General features: G+C 44.6%; 1 protein-coding gene across 3 annotated transcripts; it reads left to right on the forward strand.

Moving 5' to 3' along the window:
- Window positions 1-1593: 1593 nt before the first annotated feature.
- LOC108035457 (germ cell nuclear acidic protein) lies at window positions 1594-13343 on the forward strand. Of its 3 annotated transcripts, XM_044095039.2 has the most exons (9): window positions 1594-1762; window positions 5589-5713; window positions 7033-7268; window positions 7514-7666; window positions 7768-8031; window positions 8485-8583; window positions 11721-11952; window positions 12340-12973; window positions 13041-13343. In XM_044095039.2, exons 2-9 carry the CDS (start codon window positions 5655-5657, stop codon window positions 13188-13190), a joined length of 1827 nt encoding a protein of 608 aa, XP_043950974.1. In that variant the 5' UTR covers window positions 1594-1762; window positions 5589-5654; the 3' UTR covers window positions 13191-13343. The 3 variants fall into 3 exon arrangements, with proteins under 3 accessions (XP_043950974.1, XP_050742496.1, XP_050742497.1); XM_050886539.1 differs by lacking the exon at window positions 5589-5713 and having other exon boundaries at window positions 1595-1762; XM_050886540.1 differs by lacking the exons at window positions 1594-1762; window positions 5589-5713 and adding an exon at window positions 1857-1993.
- The last annotated feature ends 2362 nt before the right edge of the window (window positions 13344-15705 follow it).

Genomic DNA, 15705 nt, shown 5'->3' on the forward strand with positions numbered 1-15705 from the left:
CAAGAAGAAAGTTATAGACAGCTACACTACAGTAAAAACAGCTTTTGCCCAAGAAGAGGCGGCCGTCGCCGCGGCGTTGGCCATAAACGAGTAGAACACGTTTTACTGTTGGAGTCTACCGTCGCTGCCGCGGTCGGCGTCGCTGCTGCGGTCGACGCCGCTGCCTCGGTCGCCGTCGCTGCTCTCCGGCGACGTCGAACAATTTTCCCAAGTATGTGGGAAAGCTCGGACTCGTGGTGTCAGTGCAGTGACTGTCAATTTTCCTCGTCCCGGACACTGAAAATGAAACGTCAGTCAGCGCCAGGGCGAATCGAATTAATTACACCTCAATCTATCATCGGATGTATTTCTATAAAGCGCCAGAGTACGTGTATTTGCCCATGCTTCCCCACCTGCCCCACGGCGATTTCACTTCGGAATGGACTGGGCTGGTCCGCCGGACAGAAGCAGAAATTAGCACTTGGCTTATATATGCATAATGCTCTTCGATCGGATCGGGGCCGCGATGGGGAGAATGCGGAATGGGGTTAGGGTGCGGAACGATGACTGAATAAATCAATATTAATATAGCACTCTGCGATTCGCAACTCCAGGTGGCGAAAATATTTATGAGGGGCTGGGAGTGGGAGGGGAAACCAGGAAGTCAGTGGGAAGAATTTTATTTGACCACGAGTCAAAAAAAAATAGTCAAAGAATGTCGTCAAAAGAGGGAATGTTAATTTAAGTAAAACACAAATAGTTTATGAATTTTATCAGAAGAAATGAAAGTACAATACAGTTCCAAAACCTGTTTTTACTATCAGGATTAGTAGCCAATATTAAATAATGATTTTATTATATAATATGAACTATAATAATATTGGATTTACCTCCCAACAAATACTTTTTATTACCAAACGTTGATAAGATCTTCAAGAAACAGCACCACAATATATATAAAGTTGGTGTGTTACCTAACTAGGTATTTTAAAAATGATGATTAAAATAACTGAGACGAGAACTTTAAACTATTAATGAGAGTTTTTCAATATTAAGACTAATTTTATTTAACCTGATGGTACCGACGAATCCATCCAAAATAAGGTTAATTGAGTTCCTTAAGATCGGTTGCATCTTTAATCTGCATTTAATCCCACCTCGGCCCATTTCATGCTCGGGCTTTCTCATTTGTGTAACTGAAAATTGGAGTTTTACGATTCGTGCAGTAATTCAAATGGGTTTTACGGCCCGGCCGTGTTCCATTTAGACATTTATTTGTTTAGAGCTGCAATAAAAGCGCCCCGCCGCCAACGAGACTCGCCCGTCGTGGATTCTTAGATCATAGCTCACGAGTGCCTGGGAGGTTGTCGGTCCGCTGACAAGCCGCTAACTGTTATAGCCGGCCGCTTAGTGTGCCAAATACTTTCCCAGGCCAGCCCAGCTCGTCAAATTAATTGAGGAATCGGTCGAAGAGAGCCAAGAAAGCAGCCAAAATGTAAATTCACGCTTCGGGCCGAGCTTCGGGTTTTTGTAAGCCAGCTTGGCTGGTGGGTTGGCTGCTTGGCTGGTTGGCTGGTTGGCTGGTTGGTAAGTTGGTAAGACGAGCTGGCTGCCAGCGATCAGTTGCAGACGGTCAGTCGAGCGAGACAGTTGTGTGCGCGGCGGTGTTGGAAAACCGAACTCGAATCCGAATCTCTGGAAAGCCAACCAAGCTCAGGCCAGAATCCACAATCGACTCGAATCGAAACGAATCGAATCGCCACAAAACAAAAAACCCAAACAGGTAAAGAGAGGCGGCAAAAAAGAAAGTCACTGCCCAAGAATCGGGCAGAAGGAAAGGGGGGCCACCGGGCCAAGACTGAAGACTAAAACCATCCCAGAGGCAGTCCGCCAGCGACAGTCTTTCACGGCAACTCGAGGAGATCGCAGCGCTGCGAATCGGTCTAAAATAATACCACCTACTATCGGTTGTTATCGGTTCAGTGCCAAGATCAGTGAATAATACTTAGTCAAGGTTAGCCTTTGGATTACGAAAGCCGAGAAACACTGTGTGAAGGCGGAAAGGATTATCCGCAATTCATAAATAGTTCGTGATAATACTGGATAAATATTTAAAGTCTATTTTAGAAAAATGGCTTTAATCGTAAAGGACTATCTTGAGTGCCTACTTTCTTAGCTTTTCAAATGGATACAACACCATTGTGTAAAGCCTTGAGGACTATAAACAGATTTAAAATAAACTTTTCTGAGACATTTTGCATTTTCTGAAAATATTTTAATCATTTTATATGTTTTCCCAATCTTTAATTTTTTAGTTCTTAACACTTCTCTTGTGACGTTCTAAAGGTGTGAGTTTCACTTTATTTTTGGGAATAATATTTTTAATAGCACCTTTTCTCTAATTGGTTTCTAAATATTGCTTATAAACATGTGAAATCTGGAGAACATCTCGCCTAGAAAATCAGATCAAGAGCATTTGGAGGGGACTACGCATTCCTAATAGTTTCTGCTAATATTTGCAGTATCAAAAACTGTGAAACAGCTCGGAGGATTATCATCGATTTTGCTGTGTGAAAATATGAGTATCCTTAAAGTCAAGTTTGCAAGTTAGCATTGGACTGAAAAAGTACGTGAAAGTGGAGCGGCATGCCAGCGATTTCGATCTGTTCCATTTAACCCCCACTCTTGTACTGTGTTTTTTTCTGGGAAATGTGGAGCGTTTGCATGCCCCGTTTTTAGTTTTCTCGGTTTTCACCCTACAGGGTTTTCCCTCTCCTGATTTTCCCCCAACCTCAAGGGGCCATAAAGCCCAGCTCGACGCGATGTGCGGCCTTGGAATGGGCCAAACGTCTTGGGCAAGAACTTTTAATTGATTTTCAACTGCGGAAGGCAACTTGGGCCCGGAGTCGGACTCTTAGCTGACCGGGTCATAAATTGTATCTGCGGCAATTTAGGGCCAAGTACAATACACTACAGCACGATGGCAATTTCTCTGGTTTTTATGCGCTCTATTTTCACATGTGCTGCTGATGTTGTTTGGGCTTCTGCGGTCAGCAGAGCAGGCCATCCAGGCCAGGCCAAAAACCAAACCGAATCGTACAGAACCGATGCGAACCAAGTTGAGTAATCATCTCTCGTGGCTCTCAGGTTTCTTCTGCCCAGATGACCCACATACGAGCGACTTGAAGCAGTTAATTTAAGTGTTTCCTGGCCAGCAACTGCGGCAGCTCCGGCAGCATCTCAACCTCCAACCAGTTCCAGTTCCAAGTTATAGTTTACACTGTTTACATTGGCCAGCACTTTGCTGCCAAAACAAAACACACTTGGGACGGGTTGGTCCGGGTTGCTCCGGGTTGGGCAGGGCCAACAGGGCGGATGAGCTGGGGTGTACTTGTGCAGCAAGGACAAGCTATTAACAGAGCAAAGTCTGCTGGCAATTCGAGTGGCTCCAATTCATTTTCCACTTTTCCGCACATTCCCCGGCAGTGCTCTTATTTCTCCGTCTTTTGTTGCCTGCGTTTTGCCCACTTCTAAGTAGTTAGTTCATGACCAAGTTTATGCAGCCTGTCAGTCAGGAGATCTTCGAGGGGATTCCCCTGTCCGGCCGGCAGTGCCAGCTTGTTCCGCCAGGTGGCGCCGCCGTGACGATAACAAAGTCCTAATTCAAGTGACGTGCGAGTGCATGCGAAAAAGAAAGAAGCGCTGCGAGGGGCAAACAAAATGCAGAAAGCACGATAGCGGCTATTTTCCGTAGATAGTGCACTGGGAAAAATAAAGAATTTGTTCTAAAAAAATGTATATTTTGGCCAATGCCTTTGGAGTACACTTTTATTTTCATAAAAAGTGCAGAAAGAATTACCTTACTTATAAAAATTCAACTGAACTTTAATTTTCTTTTAGATAAACAATATTTTCTATAAATTTGTTTATTAAATATTTTTACGTTAAAAAATTATTTTTAATTGGGTTGAATTTTTTGCTATCCATTTAAGCTTACCCTTTTTTACCAGGCCTTTTAAGGAACTGTTTCTCCCTGAGAATCCATTCCCTTCTTATTCTGTGATTTAAGGCCCCCCAAAAACTCCGAGCAACTGCATCTGCTCCCCCCCAAAAAACGCTTACCGTAAATTTCGAGGGGGCGTGGTCGTTGAGGCGGCACGTGTAAAGCTTATTTTTCTGCCCCACCTCGTGGGCCATTGTCTTGGAAAATTAACTGCAACGCAGCTGCGACGACAAGGCTCCGCAAACATATGAGACAAACTCGAACAAAGAAGGATCCCAGAAGCTCTGGGAAATCAGGTGCAGAGGGGCGTGGCAGTGGGTTAGGGTATGCAAATCCTGTCTGCACGTGGCCTTTTGTGCGGCCTGCATATTTATTGATATGACGCTGATATGACAATGCACGGAGCCAAGGAACCCCCACGTCAAGTGGCAGCTGCTGCGCCTCAGGCCACCGCCTTCAATAGTTACCCCAGTTGTGCCCCCAGCTCTCCCGATCCCAGTCGATCCCCCTAGTGGGGCTTAAGTAATTTTTGCTGGCTATGTGACGTGCAAGTGCACAGCAAACACTGCCAAAGTGCACTGGGAAAAAGTGGGGGCAGCTCTTCCTAACTGGAAAAATTTGGAAAAGTACAAAAGTCTATCTTTCATTTTGTATAAGATTTTATTACTTTTTTTTAAAAATGATGAAATATATAATAGTTTAGAAAAGAACATGAAAACGTTGCTTTTGTTTTGAAAATGTTGCAAATGCTACCTTATATTTAATGATAGTTTAATTCATTTATGAATTTTTTTTCTATAAATTATTTATAGCGAAGATCTTTATTTCTATCTGTGCACCCCAACCCGGTATCTTTTCCATCAGCATCACGCACATGAATATTAATGTAGAATGCACACACGGTTAGCTGCGTTTTCTATGGGGGCATTAAAATATTGTATAGTGGGAGCAGCGTTCCATATGAGTTAGTCCCTACAATAGACAACACCATAACGGAGGAGAAGAGGAATCTGATGAGGGAGCAGCAGAGAGGGCCAAGTGGTTGCCAAAGCTAAAGAACTGCAAAAACTTGCAGCCCCCTCGCTTTCTGTCCCACGCTTGTCAGAAGTTTTGCATTGCATTGTTGCCCTGCCCTTCAGCCTTCAGCCTTCTGCCCAAACCCTTTCCACCCACCAGAACCTCCCAGCCCACCAGTAACCCCAAGAACCCCTCGCCTTTCTTGTTCTAGCCCTTCTTGCGGCATGACGCGTGAAATGTTCCGAGTTCGGTGAGAAAAATGGTAGATAAAGGCGCTTTGCTGGAAAAGTGCGGCAACGGTGCGAAAAGTAAATGCAATTTCCCCAAGACTTCAATAGGCAGGAGTTTATAAGTACTTCGAAACAGAAGGCCCTTTGGGAAAGCGGCGGTGGAGGGGGCCTACAGTGGAAAAACTGCATGTTTAGTGGAGTGATTTTAGTGTAGACTTTATTTTTTCACAGATTTCATCAGAAAACTTCCCAACTTTTGGGGGTTTTCGTGAAATATGCACAAATACCTATGAAGTTTTTTGTGTACCCACTATAACCTTCGTTAAAGTATATCAGAGTTTTGATCTATCTCTTTTTAGGCCTCATATTTCCTAGGCATTCAACACCCACTGTCGCGGAGACTTGGTTGCCTGGGCCCGGGTGATATGTCATCATATTTTCCAGAGCTTTCCCCTCACTCCACAGCCCACCGACGGCTCAGAAGGTATTTGCCTAGAGCATCGGTATTTAATAAACACCGCTCAGGAGCTTCGCTCGCTAAAACTTTTAATTAAGCGACGGCGAACTGCTGATGTTGCTGCCGGCTGTCTTCCACTCGAAGAACTTGAGATACTGGGAACGCCATGAAACAGCGACTTGGCGGCTTATCAAAAACCGAGCCCTTAACCCGAAACTAAAACCCACTCAAATCCGTTGAGACGCTGCGAGTTGCAATGTTGCTGCTGCCAGTAGGTCACTGGGTTTTCACTTTGGTTTATGGCCACTTGGCCGTTTGCTTATCAGCGCCGGACTTGATTTCCAGAAAGCGTTTTACTCAGTTTTCAATAAGCAGCTGCAGTTACAAATTGCTGCAAACAAGTTTTTGGGAAAACGTTGCGTCGCCGCCAGCGCCTCAGTCGCTTTCACTAAGCCCGCAGCCGCCGCACTTGACACTGCGACAATAACAGCAGCAACAACTGCGACAGCAGCAGCAACAACTGCGACAGCAGCAGCAGCAACAACTGCAACAGCAGCAACAACAATTGCTGCGGTCGTGTGCTATTGCCGTTGGCTGTTGGTCGTGCTGATTGTCATGGCTAAAAAGCCACCGGCGATGGCAACAACAGGACATCAAGCCGAAGTTGCAAATACTCTTTGAAGCCGGACATCCTCTGTAGACTCTGTGCCAAGCGTTTTTGCCCCGATTCGAGGCGAGTTCAGGGATAGTGGGACCCGACCAGCCTTCATCTGCCGTTGTGGCGCCTGCAGCTGTCCAAAAAGGTGTTGTTGTTGCTCAGGTGGCAGTTGCCGTTGCTGCTGCAACTGTTGCTGCTGTGTGTCAAGTGCCAGCAACTGGACATGTGAACGCCGCCGGCGGCAACTTTGAGGCGTAGCTCAAAAACATGTTTACACTCGCACTCTCACACGGCGCCGTTTCTTTGTCTGCTTTCTTCAGTGGCTGGCTTATTGACCGAAAGACCACTCCACCGACGACCGACGTTTGTCCACTAAATGTAATTTCGCAGTCATGAAAAAGAAAGTGATTGCACAGAGAGAAAAATTAGGGGTATATGAGGTCACCGTATTAAAATATCTAGAGGTTTTGGAGCTTAAATGGCCAAGGGGCAACCTATATTACTTTAAAATCAGTGAAGGATTGCACAAAAAAGTATAAACTACAGGGATATCATGCCATAAGAAGGAGGAGAACTAATAATTATTTAATAAAATGGTCCTAAATAGTAATAGTAGTCAAAAGCTATGATAAATCACAATAAATCTTATTGATCTCATTCTTATCACCCTCTGTTCAATCTCTTGCAGATCTGACAACATGAAGTTCGTGATTTTGCTGTGCGTGCTGAGCGCGTTGCTGCTGCAAATTGAGGCATCGCCCCTTCAGCGACTTTCGAGGAGCGAGCGGGCTGTGTCCCGTCAGCAGGCGGTCAACAACGAGGTGGCTCCAGCGGTCGCCCCCGCCAGCGAAGATGATGATGACGATGACGACGAGGACGATGATGATGAGCCCGATCTAGGGGATCTGATCGATGACGATGAGGGTAGGTCCAGCGATATCAACCACTTGTAGATCACTGAATGCACCCAGGCCGCACCACCAGCACAGCACCACTGTATGAACTGTTCGAACCACCGAACAACAGAACCACTGAACCACTGAGCAATGCAACAAGCACCCAGCCAAATCGATATATTGTCCTGCTTTTATTAACCTCATATTTTTGACTCTCCTCTGTGGCTCCCTTCTCCTTGGGTAACAAAGTTCTTTTGATTTCGGGACTTTCAGATGATGATGAGGAGGAGGACGATGACGACGACGAGGAGGATGACACTCCCCAGGGTCAGGCTGCTCCTGCTGCCACTGCCAGCGATGATGACGAAGAGGAAGACGATGATGATGATGATTATCTGGACAGGCTGTTCGACGACATTCTGGGTGGTAAGTGAAAGTGTACTTGAGCATGAGATATGTTACAAGCCTCCGCCCCACCGGGGGCGCCATAAAATAAATGCAAACTTACTGATATGTCTTTTTTCCAGATGATGATGATGAGGATGACGATGACGAGGTGGCGCCCGCTGCCGCCGCCCAGCAGAGCCCTGTGGCCGCCGCCCCCGCCCAGACTTTGGATGAGGTCGCCCCGGCTGCCGCCTCCTCCGTGGGCGCCGGAATCTCCGATGGCGTCGATTTGCCCGCCGAGTCCGGAAACGCTGCCGATGCCGTGGCTGCCGGAAATGCCGCCGATGAGTCTGTTTCCGCTGCCGTTGCTCCGGCGCAGTCCGCTGCCGCCAGCAACAACGAAGGTGAACAAAATGTTTTTTACGATGAAGACGCACTTGTAGATGGTGTTAGTGGTGGCACAAGTAGTTTAAGTAGCACCCTTGCAATTGACGAACAACAGAAACAAACAAACATACGGCTGCAGCAGCAGCAGCAAACGCAACTGCAACAGCAACAGCAATCACAGGCCTCATCTCAGCATGCGACAACATCAGTCACAAGCACAGTCAACAAGAACACTCTAACCAACAACAATAACAACCACATCATTAACAATAAGCTGGTGGCCAGTGGGACGACCTCGGGGCAACCGGCAACACTTGTTGCCGGTGTTGCTCCCGGGAGTGTTGCCGCTGGCACCGACAACGATAACAACGACACGGACAACGTAGACGATGACGATTATGATGAGGACGACGAGGACGATGATGATGATGATATTGATGATGGAGTCGATGAAATTGGTGAAATTACAGGTATCGCCGGTGACGATGACGAGGAGGCCGACGATGATGATGACGATGACGACGATGACATTATCGGCGATGACATCATCGAGGCCCGCCGCGAAGCACGTGAGTCCAAATCGAAGTCGGAAACGGCGACGAAAGAAACCAAGGCCAAGAAATCAACAAGTCCCTCCAAGAAGGCCAAAAAAGAGCTGAAGCATTAACCAAACAATTGCTGAATTGAACAACAACCGCAACAACAACTTAAGACAGGGACCCACAACAACAACAAAAATAGAACCAACAACAGAGAACGACAAGCCCCAAAAAAGTAGAAAAAGGAAAGCGAATTTTCTAAACATTTTCCCATGGGGCAGGACGCGATCCGGACATTTGCAATTGCATCTTTGCCTGCACTGACTATCCTCCCCCCACCCCACGCTATCCTATAATTTATTAAAAACTGAGTTAAGTACATATGTTTACGCATCCCCCGGAAGATCGGGGGAAGCACTTATCGAGAGTTTGGTGCTAGTCAAACTATCTGCAAAACAGCGAAAACAGCACAATTACCCCAAAAACATACCACTATATCCCTCCAACGCACAATTGTTGAGTTATTTACGCACGGACTGTTTCACCTGACAAAAGAATTGCAACAGCAACTGTACGCACAACAGCAGCACAAGTTGCAGCTGCAACTGCAACAGCAACAGCAACATGTTTAATGCCCAAGCACAAAAATGGTTGAATTCAAAGAGAGCACAAAGCAGAAGACGATGTAGACGAAGATGGCGCTGAAGAATTGAAGGCGGAAGAATGAGAAGAAGCAGAGCAAGAGAAGATTTGACAGGAGATATCGCTGAAGGAGAAGAATTGATAAGAAAGAGATATCGCTGAAAGAAAGGCTTCCCTTGCTCTCTCTTTCCCACTGCATCACACCCACATATCTCTCTCTCTCTATCTCTATCTCCCTCACACACACACCCCACATTTATAGCTAAATTGATGTAACAACTACAAAACACAGCAATAAGAATTGTTCACTTAGTGTAATTTATTTATTCCTAGTTGTAATATCTTTTTCGTATTTATTTGTGTAATTAAACAAAAAAATTGATCCGATTCGGAATTAGCTATCATGATGTAAACACTGCACTCTCACTCGCTCTGTCTCCCTCTACCTGTCTATTTCTATCTCTCTCACGCACACACCTACATACGCAATTAAGCACTATCGCTATCTCTTGCTTTCACACATTTGGCTTACAATTGAACATTTTAGATGAAACAAAAGATGTACATTTTGTATCTTTGGCTTTTCCTCTATCTTTTTTCGGCTCGCTTAATTTTCCAAACGTAAATAACGCAAATTTTGTAAAAATATTGAAAAATAACTCAACCAAATTAAAAAGAACAACAAGAAATTGTAGCTAAAAGTTGAACGCTTGAAAGGCAGCGCAAAATTTCACAAGAAAAATAAAGAATTGTTAAACTTTGCGTTTTAGGTCATTTAATTTATAATTTATTATTTATTTATTTATTTATTATTTATTGTAAAAACAAAGAACAAAAGCAAGATGATGAAGAACAAACCACAAAACAACATGAACATTTGCTTAAATAAATTTGCGAAATGAAATTCCTGTGCAACTTTTAATGGTATTGGAATATGCGGAATTGGAAATTTTGTGTTCTATTTCTCGTAGCATACTTTCAAGCGTCTCCTTAGGTCAGGTACTGGTGTCTCGGTCTCTGTTTGTTCTCTCTAGCCCTCTCTGTCGCTCCTCACTCACACACACTCATCATTAGCAGCATCCGTCATTACAGTAATGTTCCTTCCTATCTAGCCGAAAACCCTCATATACCATCCCATCAGCAGGTGTAATTAGTTAGGACCTGATCCTTAACCATTGTAATTGCGCCTTTCTGACCCCCAGAACTGTGATGTAACCCCACCGAACGCCCACACAATTATCTATTTTAGAATATGCCGCTTTAAATGTAAAATTCCCGCTTCAATTAACAGCCAGAGAAAAGGGCAACTGCTAAAAGTAAACCCTGTTCCGGTCGTGGGCGTGGGCGAGTACTTAACGGACCCACTGTGGGTGGGGCGGGCTTAACATGCAAAAAGTACATTAGTACCTCATCACGTTCAGCGGTGGTCGAGTGTGAGATTATATCCGCTTGTGGGCTGGGGATCCCGCCCGGAGGGCAGGTGCCCCGGCGATGGGTCAGCGCGATAAGGAGGAGACAAGGATTAGGACCTGGGGTCCTGGCTGTCGGGAATGTCCTGCGAATCGCAGCACACACTCTCGCCGCGGGTGACAGTTTCGGAAATAAATTTATGGGGTTAGATGACCACAAAACTGGGACCCTGGCAATTTGTTGGATCTTCTTTAAAATAATTAGTAGTACCAAAATGAGGAAAATAAGTAGGACACTTATATACTTAAAAATACTTTACTTAAAAAAATGAACTAAAAACTACATAAAATGGCATTAGATTTTACTTAAAATATCAAATAAATTAATTATCTAACACTTTTAAACATTTATTAAATTATAAAAGCAAAAATGGCAGCCTATTTTAAGTTGTCCCTATTAATCAGACTAATTCACGTTTGCTAATGAAATAAAAATAATAATCTTAATGGTTTCTTGTTAATATCGTTAAAATTATGGCTGTTTCCTAGCAAACCTTGATATTAAATTATTATTCAACAATAACAAAAAGGCGCAACAAATCACTTAATTATCAGATGATTAAGTACGCTATTAATTAGCACTAAAGTGTCCATGATTTATGATAGGGAAATGCTGTAAATTGCTTCGTTCAGCCATGGTTATTGGATTTTTATTTCCCCGTACACGAATGTGAACTTAACTGCTTGTTGGCGGTGGGGCTTTAATGCTAGTGTTGTTTTTTACGTTATTTGCTAGCCCCAGCCACCAGCACACTCGCACTGTATAATCACTGGGGTCTTAGTGTGTTACTGTGTATCTGTGGTCTCTGGTCAGCACTCACACACCCTTTTGCACTCGAATGTAATTAGAGGTTGAAAACAAAGCGAATGCCTATGGAAAATCACACCCACCCACACACCCTCACGAAAATGAAACCACAATGTCCGCCCACTCCCACAATGTCCCGCCCCGATTTGAACTTTCAATGTTCTCAGCTGAACCGAACTAATGTGAACATTTTTCCGTCCTCGCCGCCCTTTGGCCGCCCTTCCCCCACGACCTTTGGCCCCCCGCAGGTGACCTGAAGAACAACGTCATCGACATGTCCACGGATGCTTTCCAGGCCCGACACAATCACTTCATCGACGCCATCTTCTCGAGAATCAATCGCATTGTGTCCGATAACTACGATCCCTATGTGGTCAACCTCACTGGTCGCACGGCCGCGCCCAATGCCGCCGGGTCAACGGTCAAGGCCGCCAACAAGAAGCAGTCCACCACCAGCAAGGTCGGAGGTCACAAGAAGCTGTAAGTGATTAATATCATATATTTTTTATTATTCTCTATGATTATAGTTAATTAACTAAAATATTCAACACTTAATATGGATAGATTTAAGAGCTCTTATCATTATCATTTCGCGTTCTTAACATTTTTAAAATGACTATTTTTCATTTTTAACATAATCAAAATTACAAAAAAAAATTTATTTAAATTTTTAAGCGACTAACAGTCTATAAATTAATCTCAGTATTTCCATATTTAGCTCTATTATAGTTAGTTTTTTATGTTTAATTAAAGCTCTGTCAACGATTTTAAAGTTTTCGAATAAATTTTCAAAATTTGTTAAAGCCCTGCACGGGCTGCAATCAGTCTGAGTCCCATTTACCAACTCAAATTTGGTCCCTTTTGCAGGAAGAACACGCGCTCGGAGCCTCGTTCCGTCAGCGGGAATCAGGCGGCTCGGGAGGCTGCGGTGAAGCTGCAGGAGCAATTGACGCAATTACAGTCCGAACTGGCCATCAAAGCCGTTGAGAAGAGGGCCGGTGAGGCGGCGACCTCCGACCCCGCAGCCCCGGCAGCCGATGCATCCGATTCCGAGTCACCGAAGGCGGAAACGCGCACCGTTTCGTCCCCGAAAACCGGTCAAAAGAAGTCCTCGAACAAGGCAAACACGAAAAAGGCGGCTGGCCTAAAATCCGGCAACTACAATCAGCCTGCGGGCAGCAGCAAGGCAGGAGCCTCCGGGTCGGGAGTTCAGGTAGAGAAGCTGCAGAAGGCCGAGGGCAGGCTCTCGGGACTGGCATCCCTGAAGCGGGTGGGCAATGTGAAGGTGATCAGCGATGCCGAGGGACGCAACTCCACGATCAAGGCCAAGTTCACCCTGGGTCCATTGGTGCTGCGGGTGGAGAAGTCCTTCAAGAAGGGCAGCGTGAGGAGCGTGAAGAGTGCGACGGCCAGGACGAACGAGATGATGGGACGCATCAAGTTCAGCGTGCACGATGATCGGGCCACCCTAATGTCCATCAAGGTGCAGCAGCCCAAGCAGGTGAGTGGGCAGAGCCGATTCCCCTCGTATCCTTTGACCAATCAACCTTTGATCCTTTGACGCACAGGTGGAGGTGGAGAGCAAGGACAATCACGACCGCACCCGCGAATTCGTGTGGCGGCGCACGCCCAAAATCGCCAAATTGGTCAACGAGAAGCTCAAATTGGCAGCCGAGTCCCTATTCGCCCCTCAGGGCGTCGAGGTTGTCAGGCTCTGAGTGCACAAAGGATCCCTGGGATGTCCTCGAGGATAAAAGCCATTTCTCACTGCTCTGCTCAGCTGTAGTCTACGCCTAATTGTAGTGCCTAATTTATTTATTTATTTAACTTATTTACCCATCTATTTATTGAACCCATCTATCGATAATAAATCAACTCTGTCTATGCAATGCTTTTGTTTTCATAAATCTGAGCTGGTAAATCCAAAATAAGCAATCAGTGCTTATTTAGAAATGCATCCACACAAGTTTTGACTCAATTAAAGCTCACTTTGCACTTGTCTACGGTTTAAAATAATTATTTATTTGAGAGGCTTTCTGTATTTTATTAGTGAGTATAAATCCTTTTGGCTTTGTGTCTACGCAAATATGGGGTTTTAATATGCACATTTTAAATTAGGCATACAGCTGTCTAGAAAATTGAAAAAATCTCTGAAATTGAATTCGAAATTTACCGATAAAAAATCTTTTCAGGCTACCTGCTCAAACTGTTCAACAAATGGTTTTAGCTTATATTTTTGACAAATAACCATTTAGTGTTAAATGGGAAGCATTTTGTGTAATTTATTGCCTCGTACATTTTATCGACTGAAATTGCAAGCATATATTTGCATTTAGAATATGTTACCAACATTTATTTGTTATCTTCTCAAAATGCAGTTGGCTCAAATTGCGGACCCTTGCCAAACCATTAAGCCCAGTTTAGTTGGCAATTATCCTGGATCTCCTGGAGGAAAATCAGGCACTGAAAGTGTCTAAAAATATTGCCCAATTCTGGAAAAGCTTCCCCCTGCTCCCCTTTTTTCTGTAAATAAAGGTGCAGTCATGGTCGTGTGTCCTTCTTCGCCTATTTTCGCCTCCCCTTTCCCCGGTTTTCCCGCTTTTCCCCCACCCCACACGTATCTGTGTCAGGTCGCTTGCAGTTTTCATTAATGTTGCAACTGGGCGAGGAGTTCGTCGGGGTCCAGGTGCGCGTGAGAGGGGACGGTGGCAGAGACAGAGACAGGGAGAGGGAGCTTGGGAACAGGATCCTCCGAACAAAGTAAATATGAGTGCGTTGTATATTGTGTTGCAACCTTAGGCGGAAGGACATGCAATTTGTTGTTGTTTGCCTTTGTTGTTACGCCAGCCATCGCCCCTCCCCTTCCACATCCTATAGCCCCTATGGCGCCCTCTCGCTCTCGCTCATCACGCATGCTGTTTGTTTTGTCTTGTTCTTGTCCTCGTCTGTCGCCGGATGGAAAGAGACGGGGGCATTGCTGCTCTTTGTTGCACCTAAATTGACAACAATATCGTTTCATTTGCTCACTGAAGTGAACTCATCAGTGCCCAGGTCCTGCAGCCTTCTGCCCACGAAACCCCTTTTATACAGTTAGAAAAAATAATAAAACACAAACCAACATGAAAATGTATGTTGACAAACCTGCCCAAGTCCTCAGCCACCAAGGTAAGTGTCCTCTTTAGGCAAAACTATAACATGAAAATGGGTTAAAATTTTGACCACCGTCAAGATAAGAACTTTACTTGTAGAATATTAGAGTATTCAACCACGAATCCAAAGAGGTATCCCACGTCCAAATCGGAATTCAATCACTCAAGTCATGGAATCGGGAAGTTTACTTTTGGGTGCCTATTCTGAAACCACCCGTATTACTGAAATATCTAACATGAAAACGGGTTAAAATTTCGACCACCGCCAAAATGAAAAATTTTAATGTGGAATATAAAAGAATGCATCCACGAACCCAAAGAGGTATCCCACGTCTAAATCGGAATTCTATCACTCAAGTTATGGAATCTGGAAGTTCAGTTTTGGGTGGCCATTCTGAAACCATTGGTAACACGGAAAAATCGTACATGAAAATGGCTTAAAATTTCGACCACCGCCAAAATGAAAGCTTTTAATTTTGAATATAAGAGAATTCAACCACAAATCCAAAGAGGTATCCCACGTCCAAATCGGAATTCAATCACCAAAGTTATGGAATCGGGAAGTTCACTTTTGGGGACCTATTCTGAGCCCATTTTTATTACGGAAAAGCGGAACATCAAAATGGGTTAAAATTTTAACCCCCGCCAAATTTAAAACTTTTGATGTAGAATATTAGACAGTTCAACCAAAAATCCAAAGAGGTATCCCACGTCCAAATCGGAAGTCAATCTCTCAAGTTATGGAATCGGGAATTTCAGTTTCTGGTGCATATTCTCAAACTATCCGTATTAAGAATATGTTTTTTTCCAGTGCATCCCGCACATACCCACACATTGCCACATAATTTTTTGCCAGCTGCTGCCGCTTGATTATATTGGCTCTCAGCGAGGAGGACAATGTGCTTCTACTTGGAGTTTTAGTGGATATCCCCTTTCCTGATTGCTGATGCATGGCTACGATTCCGCTGCTCCCTCGGAAATTTAGCAGGCAACAATTTAAACAAATTCAATTGTCAGGGGAAGAGGGCCGGCAAAACTCATTTGCACTTTTGCCTGCTGTTGCCGAAGGCAAAAAGCACAAATA

The sequence above is a fragment of the Drosophila biarmipes genome, chromosome 3L (assembly GCF_025231255.1).
Source record: "Drosophila biarmipes strain raj3 chromosome 3L, RU_DBia_V1.1, whole genome shotgun sequence".
NCBI lineage: Eukaryota > Metazoa > Arthropoda > Insecta > Diptera > Drosophilidae > Drosophila > Drosophila biarmipes.

Excerpts from the sequence above, each read along its gene's own strand:
- LOC108035457 (XM_044095039.2), top strand. The coding sequence starts at position 5,655 with ATGTCATCATATTTTCCAGAGCTTTCCCCTCACTCCACAGCCCACCGA. Across the intron at positions 5,714-7,032 it reads GCCCACCGACGGCTCAGAAG|ATCTGACAACATGAAGTTCG; the intron begins GTATTTGCCTAG and ends AATCTCTTGCAG. Across the intron at positions 8,584-11,720 it reads CGAGGCCCGCCGCGAAGCAC|GTGACCTGAAGAACAACGTC; the intron begins GTGAGTCCAAAT and ends GGCCCCCCGCAG.